This window comes from Tachyglossus aculeatus, chromosome 11 (assembly GCF_015852505.1).
Source record: "Tachyglossus aculeatus isolate mTacAcu1 chromosome 11, mTacAcu1.pri, whole genome shotgun sequence".
In the NCBI taxonomy this organism is placed as follows: domain Eukaryota; kingdom Metazoa; phylum Chordata; class Mammalia; order Monotremata; family Tachyglossidae; genus Tachyglossus; species Tachyglossus aculeatus.
Window position 1 is genome coordinate 23,529,361 of NC_052076.1, and position 12,912 is coordinate 23,542,272.

The window sequence follows — 12,912 nt, forward strand, 5'->3', positions numbered from 1 at the left end:
TAGTACAGTGCTTTGCACATAGTAAGCACTCAATAAATACGATTGATGATGACTGACTGCTTTAAATAATAATAATAATAATAATAATAATGATGGCATTTGTTAAGCGCGTACTATGTGCCAAGCACTGTTCTAAGCTCTGCACACAGTAAGCGCTCAATAAATACGATTGATGATACAAGGTGATCAGGTTGTCCCCCGTGGGGCTCACGGTCTTAATCCCCATTTTCCAGATGAGGTCACTGAGGCTCAGAGAAGTGAAGTGCCTTGCCCAAGGTCACCCAGCAGACAGGTGGCGGGGTCGGGATTCGAACCCACGACCTCCGACTCCAAAGCCCGGGCTCTTTCCGCTGAGCCGCGCTGCTTCCCTGCCAATAGTAAGGAGTTTGGGTTTGATGGGAAAGTGGACCACTGGAGATTCGTGAGGAGAAGGGAAACACGGACTGAGCGTTTTTGTAGAAAAAGGATCCGGGCAGCGGAGTGAAATATGGACTGGGGTGGGGAAAGACGGAAGGAGGGGAGGTCACCGAGGGGGTTGAAACAGTAATCAAGGCGGGAGAGGAGAAACGTCCGGTTGAAACAGTAATCGAGCGCTTAGTACAGTGCTCTGCACATAGTAAGCGCTCAATAAATACGATTGATGATGATAATCGAGGCGGGAGAGGAGAAACGTCTGGATTACCGTGGTGGCAGTTTGGACGGAGAGGAAGGGGAGGATTTTAACCATGCGGTGAAGGTGTAACCGACAGGATTTAGTGATGGATTGAATACGTGTTTTGAATAATAATAATAATAATGGCATTTATCATCATCATCATCATCATCATCATCAATCGTATTTATTGAGCGCTTACTATGTGCAGAGCACTGTACTAAGCGCTTGGGAAGTACAAATTGGCAACATATAGAGACAGTCCCTACCCAACAGTGGGCTCAAAGCGCTTACTATGTGCAAAGCACTAGTTCCAAGCGCCGGGGAGGTTACAAGGTGATCGGGTTGTCCCCCGTGGGGCTCCCAGTCTTCATCCCCATTTTCCAGATCATCATCATCAACCGTATTTATTGAGCGCTTACTATGTGCAGAGCACTGTACTAAGCGCTTGGGAAGTACAAACTGGCAACATCTAGAGACAGTCCCTACCCAACAGTGGGCTCACAGTCTAAAAGATGTGATGTTCCAGATGAGGGAACTGAGGCCCGGAGAAGTGAAGTGACTTGCCCCAAGTCACCCAGCTGACAAAAGGAGGAGCTGGGATTTGAAAAATAATAATAATAATAATAATGGCATTTGTTAAGCGCTTACTATGTGCAGAGCGCTGTTCTAAGCGCTGGGGGGGTATACAAGGTGATCAAGTTGTCCCCCGTGGGGCTCCCAGTCTTAGTCCCCATTTAACAGATGAGGTAACTGAGGCTCAGAGAAGTGAAGTGACTTGCCCAAAGTCACCCAGCTGACAAGCGGCGGAGCCAGGATTCGAACCCATGGCCTCTGACTCCAAAGCCTGGGCTCTTTCCACCGAGCCACGCTGCTTCTCGAGGATAATGCCAAGGTTAAGGGCTTGCGAGACAGGAAGGGTTTAGGTGGGAAGGTAAGAGGCTCTGTTTTGGACGCGTTTCCCCACAGCACCTGTATATATGTATATATGTTTGTCCATATTTATTACTCTATTTATTTATTTTACTTGTCCATATCAATTCTATTTATTTTATTTTGTTAGTATGTTTGGTTTTGTTCTCTGTCTCCCCCTTTTAGACTGTGAGCCCATTGCTGGGTAGGGACTGTCTCATCATCATCAATCGTATTTATTGAGCACTTACTGTGTGCAGAGCACTGTACTAAGCGCTTGGGAAGTACAAATTGGCAACATCTAGAGACAGTCCCTGCCCAACAGTGGGCTCACAGTCTAAAAGGGGGAGACAGAGAACAAAACCAAACATACTAACAAAATAAAATAAACAGAATAGATATGGACAAGTAAAATAGAGTAATAAATATGTACAAACATGTGTTGCCAACTTGTACTTCCCAAGCGCTTAGTCCAGTGCTCTGCACACAGTAAGCGCTCAATAAATACGATTGATGACGATGATCTCTCTTCCTCCCTTCAAGGCCCTGCTGAGAGCTCACCTCCTCCAGAAGGCCTTCCCAGACTGAGCCCCTTCCTTCCTCTCCCCCTCGTCCCCCTCTCCATCCCCCCCATCTTACCCCCTTCCCTTCCCCACAGCACCTGCATATACGGATATATGTTTGTACATATTTATTACTCTATTTATTTATTTATTTTATTTGTACATATCTATTCTTTTCATTTTGTTAGTCTGTTTGGTTTTGTTGTCTGTCTCCCCCTTTTAGACTGTGAGCCCACTGTTGGGTAGGGGCTGTCTCTATATGTTGCCAATTTGGACTTCCCAAGCACTTAGTCCAGTGCTCTGCACACAGGAAGCGCTCAATAAATACGATTGATGATGACGATGAGGGGACGGCGGGACACTCGAGTGGCCGTGTCTCGGAAGCAGGAGGAAATGCGACGTTGCAGAGAGGGACAGAGATCACAGCCGGAGACGGGCGTTCGGGAATCACGGAGGTGGTTGACCGTGAGCCCACTGTTGGGTAGGGACCGTCTCTATATGGTGCCAACTTGGACTTCCCAAGCGCTTAGTCCAGTGCTCTGCACACGGTAAGCGCTCAATAAATACGATTGACTGACTGAATGAATAGGTGCAGCCATGACAGCCGCTCTGAGGGAGCGGGTGTAGATGGAGAATAGGAGGGGACCCGGCGCTGACCCTTGAGGCCCCCCCACCGTGCCCGGGACCGCCCCCCTCATCCCGGCTCCCCTCCGGCGCCACTTACTTTGGTGTCCATCATTCCCTCGGTGACTTCGCCCATCTCCGACAGGATGGCCAAGGAGTCGGGAAGCCCGTACTTTGCCCCGGATTTGGGTTTGTCGCTGCAGAACTCGCTCTGTGGAGAGGGAGGGATGACGGGAAGGAGCCGACTTGGGGGGGAACTCTGGCCCTCGGGACCCCCTAGGCACGGTCCCCACCCCTCCTGTACCCAAATGAGCCCCCGGGGCGCTTCGGTTTCCCGAAAGTTGTTGCCGATCTGGACTTCCCAAGCGCTTAGTACACTGCTCTGCACATAGTAAGCGCTCAATAAATACGATTGATGATGATGATGATGATTTTGATGGCTGTCTCTCCTTTCAGGGCGGAAGGAATGACCGCTTCTTTGGATGGCGTGTTCCCCACTTGGGAAATGCTCCACCTACTTAGGGGAAGCGGCCGGGCTCAGTGGGAAAGAGCCCGGGCTTTGGAGTCTGAGATCAGGGGTTCAAATCCCGGCTCCGCCAACTGTCGGCTGTGTGACTCTGGGCAAGTCACTTCACTTCCCTGTGCCTCAGTGACCTCATCTGGAAAATGGGGATGAAGACTGTGTGTGAGAGACCAGGGGTTCAAATCCCGGCTCCGCCAACTGTCGGCTGTGTGACCCTGGGCAAGTCACTTCACTTCCCCGTGCCTCAGTGACCTCATCTGGAAAATGGGGATGAAGACTGTGTGTGAGAGATCAGGGGTTCAAATCCCGGCTCCGCCAACTGTCGGCTGTGTGACCCCGGGCAAGTCACTTCACTTCCCCGTGCCTCAGTGACCTCATCTGGAAAATGGGGATGAAGACTGTGTGTGAGAGATCAGGGGTTCAAATCCCGGCTCCGCCAACCGTCGGCTGTGTGACTCTGGGCAAGTCACTTCACTTCCCCGTGCCTCAGTGACCTCATCTGGAAAATGGGGATGAAGACTGTGAGACATCAGGGGTTCAAATCCCGGCTCCGCCGACTGTCGGCTGTGTGACTCTGGGCAAGTCACTTCACTTCCCCGTGCCTCAGTGACCTCATCTGGAAAATGGGGATGAAGACTGTGAGAGATCAGGGGTTCAGATCCCGGCTCCGCCGACTGTCGGCTGTGTGACTCTGGGCAAGTCACTTCACTTCCCCGTGCCTCAGTGACCTCATCTGGAAAATGGGGATGAAGACTGTGAGCCCCCCGTGGGACAACCTGATCACCCTGTAACCTGAACAGTGCTTTGCACATAGTAAGCGCTTAATAAATGCCATCATTATTATTATTATTATTATTATTATTATCATTCTCCTTCCACTTCACCCCAGCTTTTTCCCTTCCGAACTCCCCTCCTGACGCTCCCGCCTCTCCACCCTCCCGCCTCCACCCCAATGGACGCCCCCGGGCCCGGAGACTGAGTCTGAGGGGCTTCGCTCCGAGGGGGACGGTCCCCCCGCGGGCGGAAGGGCCACAGACTAAGGCTCTGCTTCCCTCCCCGCCTTCCAGAGATCCCACCTTTCGCACGCAACCCTCTTTGCTCCAAAGAGTTAACGTTTATAACCAAGAAGGAAGGAAGTGAGACTGATTTCTTCCCGGGAACGCACGGAAGCGCCGCTCTAAACTGTCAGCCGTGTGATGAGGCCTCAGTTCCCTCATCTGTAAAATGGGGATTGAGACTGTGAGCCCCCCGTGGGACAACCTCATCACCTTGTAACCTCCCCGGTGCTTAGAACAGTGATTTGCACATAGTAAGCGCTTAATAAATGCCATTGTTATTATTATTATTATTATCTAAACCCATCCTTAGCACTTGGGTGTCTCCGTTTATTAGTAATGATAACGATGGCATTTATTAAGCGCTTACTATGTGCAAAGCACTGTTGTAAGCGCTGGGGAGGATACAAGGTGATCAGGTTGTCCCACGGGGGGCTCACAGTCTTCATCCCCATTTTTCAAGTGAGGCCCAGACAAGTGAAATGACTTGCCCAAAGTCACACAGCTGACAGTTGGCGGAGCCGGGATTTGAACCCGTGACCTCTGACTCCAAAGCCCGGGCTCTTTCCACTGAGCCACGCTGCTTCTACAGTACAGTGGAAATGAGTTGGTAATAATAATAATGATGGCATTTATTAAGCGCTTACTATGTGCAAAGCACTGTTCTAAGCGCTGGGGAGGATACAAGGTGATCAGGTTGTCCCACGGGGGGCTCACAGTCTTCATCCCCATTTTACGGATGAGATAACTGGGGCACAGAGAAGTGAAGTGACTTGCCCAGAGTCACACAGCTGACAATTGGCAGAGTCGGCATTTGAACCCGTGACCTCTGACTCCAAAGCCCGGGCTCTTTCCACTGAGCCACGCTGCTTCTGCAGTACCGTAGAAATGAGTTGGTAATAATAATAATAATGGCATTTATTAAGCGCTTACTATGTGCAAAGCACTGTCCTAAGCGCTGGGGAGGATACAAGGTGATCAGGTTGTCCCACAGGGGGCTCACAGTCTTAATCCCCATTTTATGGATGAGGTAACTGGGGCACAGAGAAGTGAAGTGACTTGCCCGAAGTCACAAGGCTGACAATTGGCGGAGCCGGGATTTGAACCCGTGACCTCTGACTCCAAAGCCCGGGCTCTTTCCACCGAGCCACGCTGCTTCTCATTAAGACTGTGAGCCCCACGTGGGACAAGGACCGTATTCATTCACCCACGCCATCGTATTTATTCACTCCGTTCATTCATTCAGTCGCATTTATTGAGCGCTTATTGTGTGCAGAGCACTGTAGTAAGCGCTCGGAAGGTACAATTCGGCAACAGATAGAGACGGTCCCTACCCAACAACGGGCTCACGGTCTAGACGGGGGGGAGACAGGCAACAAAACAAAACAAGCAGACACGCCTCCGACCTGACTAGCCTGTACCTCTCCCCAGGGCTTAGCACAGTGCCTAAGAAGCGCTTAGACTGTCTCTATATGTTGCCAGCTTGTACTTCCCAAGCGCTTAGTACAGTGCTCTGCACATAGTAAGCGCTCAATAAATATGATTGATTGATTAACGAATATTGATGGCATTTATTAAGCGCTTACTAGCACTGTTCTAAGCGCTGGGGAGGTTACAAGGTGATCAGGTTGTCCCACGGGGGGCTCACAGTCTTCATCCCCATTTGACAGATGAGGTCACTGAGGCCCAGAGAAGTGAAACGACAGGCCCAAAGTCACACGGCTGACAATTGGCGGAGTCGGGATTTGAATCCGTGACCGCTGACTCCAAAGCCCGGGCTCTTTCCACTGAGCCACGCTGCTTCTACAGTACAGTAGAAATGAGTTGGTAACAATAATAATAATGGCATTTATTAAGCGCTTACTATGTGCAAAGCACTGTTCTAAGCGCTGGGGAGGATACAAGCTGATCAGGTTGTCCCACGGGGGGCTCACAGTCTTAATCCCCATTTTACGGATGAGTAACTGAGGCCCAGAGAAGTGAAGTGACTTGCCCAAAGTCCCACGGCTGACAATTGGTGGGGCCGGGATCTGAACCCGTGACCGCTGACTCCAAAGCCCGGGCTCTTTCCACTGAGCCACGCTGCTTCTCCAGTACAGTAGAAATGAGTTGGTAATAATAATAATAACGATGATGGCATTTATTAAGCGCTTACTATGTGCAAAGCCCTGTTCTAAGCGCTGGGGAGGATACAAGGTGATCAGGTTGTCCCACGGGGGGCTCACAGTCTTCATCCCCATTTGACAGATGAGGTCATGGAGGCCCAGAGAAGTGAAGTGACAGGCCCAAAGTCACCCAGCTGACAATTGGCAGAGCCGGGATTTGAACCCATGACCTCTAACTCCAAACCCCGGGCTCTTTTCCACTGAGCCACGCTGCTTCTCTGAATACCAGACAAAAATAATTATTCTCTTAACCATCTCTTCCGGCCATTCCACCGGCAAACATTTCCCTATCCGTCTTCCCCGTTAAAATGGAAGCTCCTTCCTGGAAGGAAACGTGTGGCTTTTTTCCCAAGGGGAAAGCTTCCTTAGGGGAAGCAGCGTGGCTCAGTGGAAAGAGCCCGGGCTTTGGAGTCAGAGGTCGTGGGTTCCAATCCCGGCTCCGCCACTTGTCAGCTGGGTGACGTTGGGCAAGTCGCTTCACTTCTCTGGGCCTCAGTTCCCTCATCCGGAAAATGGGGGTGAAGACTGTGAGCCCCTCGTGGGGCAACCTGATTACCTTGTACCTACCCCAGCGCTTAGAACAGTGCTTTGCACATAGTAAGCGCTCAATAAATACGACTAATTGATTGATTGATTAACGAATACTAGACAAAAATAATTATTCTCTTAACCATCTCTTCCGGCCATTCCACCGGCAAACATTTCCCTGTCCGTCTTCCCCGTTAAAGTGGAAGCTCCTTCCTGGAAGGAAACGTGAGGCTTTTTTCCGCTCTACTTTCCCAAGGGGAAAGCTTCCTTAGGGGAAGCAGCGTGGCTCAGTGGAAAGAGCCCGGGCTTTGGAGTCAGAGGTCGTGGGTTCCAATCCCGGCTCCGCCACTTGTCAGCTGGGTGACGTTGGGCAAGTCGCTTCACTTCTCTGGGCCTCAGTTCCCTCATCTGTAAAATGGGGGTGAAGACTGTGAGCCCCTCGTGGGGCAACCTGATTACCTTGTACCTACCCCAGCGCTTAGAAAAGTGCTTTGCACAGAGTAAGCGCTTAACAAATAGCAATATTATTAAGTGAATCAGTGTAGCGCGCCTCACCGTGCCCGCCGCTCCCACCGCCCTTCCGACCACGTACCAGGTCCTGCATCTCCTTCTGCAGCCGCACCAGCGCCTTCCGCGTCCCGACGGCGAACACGTAGCTGTCCATGTCTTCGTCGTTCACCGTCACTTTGATTTGCTGAAAGGACGGGGAGGGCTGCCCTACCGAGAAACTCAGGACCGCCGTCCGAGCCTCCCGACGGATCATCTCGCGGGGGGCGAGGGTTGAACGAAAACCGGCACCAAAACCTGCCGGTCTCAGCTCCGCAACATTGCCAAGATCCGCCCTTTCCTCTCCATCCATACCGCTACCCTGCTCATTCAAGCTCTTGTCCTGTCCCGTCTGGACTACTGCACCGGCCTTCTCTCTGATCTCCCATCCTCGTGTCTCTCCCCACTTCAATCCATACTTCATGCTGCTGCCCGGATTATCTTTGTCCGGAAACGCTCTGGGCATGTTACTCCCCTCCTCAAAAACCTCCGGTGGCTCCCAATCAATCCGAGCATCAGGCAGAAACTCCTCCCCCTGGGCTTCCAGGCTGTCCATCCATCCATCCCCTGGCCCCCTCCTCCCTCCCCTCCCTTCTCTCCTTGTCCATCGCAGCCCGCACCCTCCGCTCCTCCGCCGCTGATCTCCTCCCCGTACCTCGCTCTCGCCTGTCCCGCCATCGACCCCCGGCCCACGTCCTCCCCCGGGCCTGGAATGCCCCCAATCCCTCTGCCCCTCCGCCGAGCTAGCTCTCTTCCTCCCTTCAAGGCCCTGCTGAGAGCTCACCTCCTCCAGGAGGCCTTCCCACACTCAGCCCCTTCCTTCCTCTCCCCCTCGCCCCCTTCTCCATCCCCCCATCTTACCTCCTTCCCTTCCCCACAGCACCTGGATATATGTATATATGTTTGTACATATTTTTATCCCCCCATCTTACCTCCTTCCCTTCCCCACAGCACCTGTATATATGTATATATGTTTGTACATATTTTTTTACTCTATTTATTTTATTTGTCCATATCTATTCTATTTATTTTATTTTGTTAGTATGTTTGGTTTTGTTCTCTGTCTCCCCCTTTTAGACTGTGAGCCCGCTGTTGGGTAGGGACTGTCTCTATATGTTGCCAATTTGTACTTCCCAAGCGCTTAGTACAGTGCTCTGCACATAGTAAGCGCTCAATAAATACGATTGATGATAATGATGATGATGATGATACAAGGTGATCAAGGTGTCCCACGTGGGGCTTACAGTCTTCATCCCCATTTTACAGATGAGGGGAACTGAGGCTCTGAGAATTTAAGTGACTTGCCCAAGGCCACACAGCAGACCTGTGGCGGAGTCGGCTTCAAACCCATGACCTCTGACTCCAAAGCCCGTGCTCTTGCTATTTATTTTATTTTGTTAGTATGTTTGGTTTTGTTCTCTGTCTCCCCCCTTTTAGACTGTGAGCCCGCTGTTGGGTAGGGACTGTCTCTATATGTTGCCAATTTGTACTTCCCAAGCGCTTAGTACAGTGCTCTGCACATAGTAAGCACTCAATAAATACGATTGATGATAATGATGATGATGATGATACAAGGTGATCAAGGTGTCCCACGTGGGGCTTACAGTCTTCATCCCCATTTTACAGATGAGGGGAACTGAGGCTCTGAGAATTTAAGTGACTTGCCCAAGGCCACACAGCAGACCTGTGGCGGAGTCGGCTTCAAACCCATGACCTCTGACTCCAAAGCCCGTGCTCTTGCTATTTATTTTATTTTGTTAGTATGTTTGGTTTTGTTCTCTGTCTCCCCATTTAAGACTGTGAGCCCACTGTTGGGTAGGGACTGTCTCTAGATGTTGCCAACTTGTACTTCCCAAGCGCTTAGTCCAGTGCTCTGCACACAGTAAGCGCTCAATAAATACGATTGATGATTGATGATGATTGCCACTGAGCCACGCTGCTTCTCACAGCCACGCTGCTTCTCACGTTATTATTATGATGTCTGCTGGGCGGCCTCAGGCAGGTCACGTCCCTTCTCTGTGCCTCAGTTCCCCCATCTGGAAAATGGGGATGGAGACTGTGAGCCCCACACAGGACAGGGACTGCGCCCAACCCGACTCGCTCCTATCCACTCCAGTGTGTAGGAGCGTGCCTGGGCACATAGCAAGCACTTATATATGTATATATGTTGTATATATGTATGTATGTTTGTACGTATTTATTACTCTATTTTACTTGTACATATTTATTCTATTTATTTTATTTTGTTAGTATGTTTGGTTTTGTTCTCTGTCTCCCCCTTTTAGACTGTGAGCCCGTTGTCGGGTAGGGACCGTCTCTATATGTTGCCAACTTGTACTTCCCAAGCGCTTAGTCCAGTGCTCTGCACACAGTAAGTGCTCAATAAATACGATTGATTGATTAAGTGACTTCTTAACTTGTGAGGCCCAAAGTCACACACAGCTGGCAATTGGCAGAGTCGGGATTTGAACCCATGACCTCTGACTCCAAAGCCCGGGCTCTATCCACTGAGCCTCCTCCAGGAGGCCTTCCCAGACTGAGCCCCTTCCTACTTCTCCCCCTCGTCCCCCTCTCCATCCCCCCTTCTTACCTCCTTCCCTTCCCCACAGCACCTGTATATATGTATAGATGTTTGTACATATTTATTACTCTATTTATTTATTTATTTATTTTACTTGTACATATCTATTCTATTTATTTTATTTTGTTAGTATGTTTGGTTTTGTTCTCTGCCACCCCCTTTTAGACTGTGAGCCCACTGTTGGGTAGGGACTGTCTCTATATGTTGCCAATTTGTACTTCCCAAGCGCTTAGTACAGTGCTCTGCACATAGTAAGCGCTCAATAAATACGATTGATGATGATGATGATTACTCTATTTATTTATTTTACTTGTCCATATCTATTCTATTTATTTTATTTTGTTAGTATGTTTGGTTTTGTTCTCTGTCTCCCCCTTTTAGACCGTGAGCCCACTGGTGGGTAGGGACTGTCTCTAGATGTTGCCAATTTGTACTTCCCAAGCGCTTAGTCCAGTGCTCTGCACGTAGTAAGCGCTCAATAAATACGATTGATGATGATGATGCCACCGTTTTTACGATCATTGTTACCACTTGGTCGCAGGCTGGCCGCATCATCCGCGCCAGGACGTTCAGCAGGTCTTGTCTCTTGAGAAACTGAAAGAGGCCGAGGGGCGGGTCAGGCGAGGCGCCGAGAGACGCCTCTCTCCCGGTCTCCTTCCGTCACCTTCCCGGCCCCCAAAAGCCCCCTCATTCAGCTGATGGGCTGGGCTTTCCCAAGGCAATAAGGCAAGGGGGAAGAGGAGATGGGTGGGAAAAGGGGAGGATGGACAGGACAGAAGGAGAAGGGAGGGGAACGACGTGGCCTAGAAAACAGAGCCCGGGCCCGGGAATCCAGAGGCCCTGGGTTCTAATCCCGGCTCCGCTACTTGTTGGCCGTGCCACCCCGGGGCAAGTCGCCTCACTTCTCTGCGCCTCAGTTCCCACATCTGGAAAATGGGCGATAAGACCGTGAGTCCCATGTGGGGCGCGGACCGGGTCCAACCTGATTCTAGAAGATTCACAGTCTTCCAGACTGTGAGCCCGCGGTTGGGTAGAGACCGTCTCTAGATGTTGCCAACTTGGACTTCCCAAGCGCTTAGTCCAGTGCTCTGCACACAGTAAGCGCTCAATAAATACGATTGAATATGACCTGCATATGTTTGTACATATTTATTACTCTATTTATTTATTTTACTTGTACATATCTATTCTATTTATTTTATTTTGTTAGTATGTTTGGTTTTGTTCTCTGTCTCCCCCTTTTAGACTGTGAGCCCACTGTTGGGTAGGGACCATCTCTATACGTTGCCCACTTGGACTTCCCAAGCGCTTAGTTCAGTGCTCTGCACACAGTAAGCGCTCAACAAATACGATTGAATACGACCTGTATATGTTTGTACATATTTATTACTCTATTTATTTCTTTATTTTACTTGTACATATCTATTCTATTTATTTTATTTTGTTAGTCTGTTTGGTTTTGTTCTCTGTCTCCCCCTTTTAGACTGTGAGCCCGCTGTTGGGTAGGGACCGTCTCTATCTGTTGCCGACTTGGGACTTCCCAAGCGCTTAGTCCAGTGCTCTGCACACAGTAAGCGCTCAATAAATACGATTGAATATGACCTGTATATGTTTGTACATATTTATTACTCTATTTATTTTACTTGTACATATCTGTTCTATTTATTTTATTTTGTTTGTATGTTTGGTTTTGTTCTCTGTCTCCCCCTTTTAGACTGTGAGCCCACTGTTGGGTAGGGACCGTCTCTATACGTTGCCAACTTGGACTTACCAAGCGCTTAGTCCAGTGCTCTGCACACAGTAAGCGCTCAATAAATACGATTGAATATGACCTGTATATGTTTGTACATATTTATTACTCTATTTATTTTACTTGTACATATCTATTCTATTTATTTTATTTTGTTAGTATGCTTGGTTTTGTTCTCTGTCTCCCCCTTTTAGACTGTGAGCCCACTGTTGGGTAGGGACCGTCTCTCTATGTTGCCAACTTGGACTTCCCAAGCGCTTAGTCCAGTGCTCTGCACACAGTAAGCGCTCAATAAATACGATTGAATACAACCTGTATATATGTTTGTACATATTTATTACTCTATTTATTTATTTCTTTATTTTACTTGTACATATCTATTCTATTTATTTTATTTTGTTGGTATGTTTGGTTTTGTTCTCTGTCTCCCCCTTTTAGACTGTGAGCCCGCCGTTGGGTAAGGACCGTCTCTATCTGTTGCCAACCTGGACTTCCCAAGCGCTTAGTCCAGTGCTCTGCACACAGTAAGCGCTCAATAAATACGATTGAATACGACCTCTATATGTTTGTAGATATTTATTACTCTATTTACTTATTTATTTTACTTGTACATATCTATTTTATTTTGTTAGTATGTTTGGTTTTGTTCTCTGTCTCCCCCTTTTAGACTGTGAGCCCACTGTTGGGTAGGGGCCGTCTCTATACGTTCCCAACTTGGACTTCCCAAGCGCTTAGCCCAGTGCTCTGCACACAGTAAGCGCTCAATAAATACGATTGAAAACGACCTCTATATGTTTGTAGATATTTATTACTCTATTTACTTATTTATTTTACTTGTACATATCTATTTTATTTTGTTAGTATGTTTGGTTTTGTTCTCTGTCTCCCCCTTTTAGACTGTGAGCCCACTGTTGGGTAGGGGCCGTCTCTATACGTTCCCAACTTGGACTTCCCAAGCGCTTAGCCCAGTGCTCTGCACACAGTAAGCGCTCCATAAATACGACTGTATATGT

The 12,912-nt window shown here is 49.1% G+C and overlaps 1 protein-coding gene across 1 annotated transcript in view; it reads right to left on the bottom strand.

Moving 5' to 3' along the window:
- CCDC47 (coiled-coil domain containing 47) overlaps positions 1–12,912 on the bottom strand; it is a 64,891-nt gene that overhangs the window by 27,558 nt on the left and 24,421 nt on the right. Inside the window, exons 6-8 of the mRNA XM_038754743.1 lie at positions 10,678–10,743; positions 7,615–7,716; positions 2,852–2,962 (exon numbers count right to left, since the gene is read on the bottom strand). Of these exons, the coding sequence (XP_038610671.1) occupies positions 2,852–2,962; positions 7,615–7,716; positions 10,678–10,743 (279 nt within the window). The remainder of the gene's footprint in view (positions 1–2,851; positions 2,963–7,614; positions 7,717–10,677; positions 10,744–12,912) is intronic.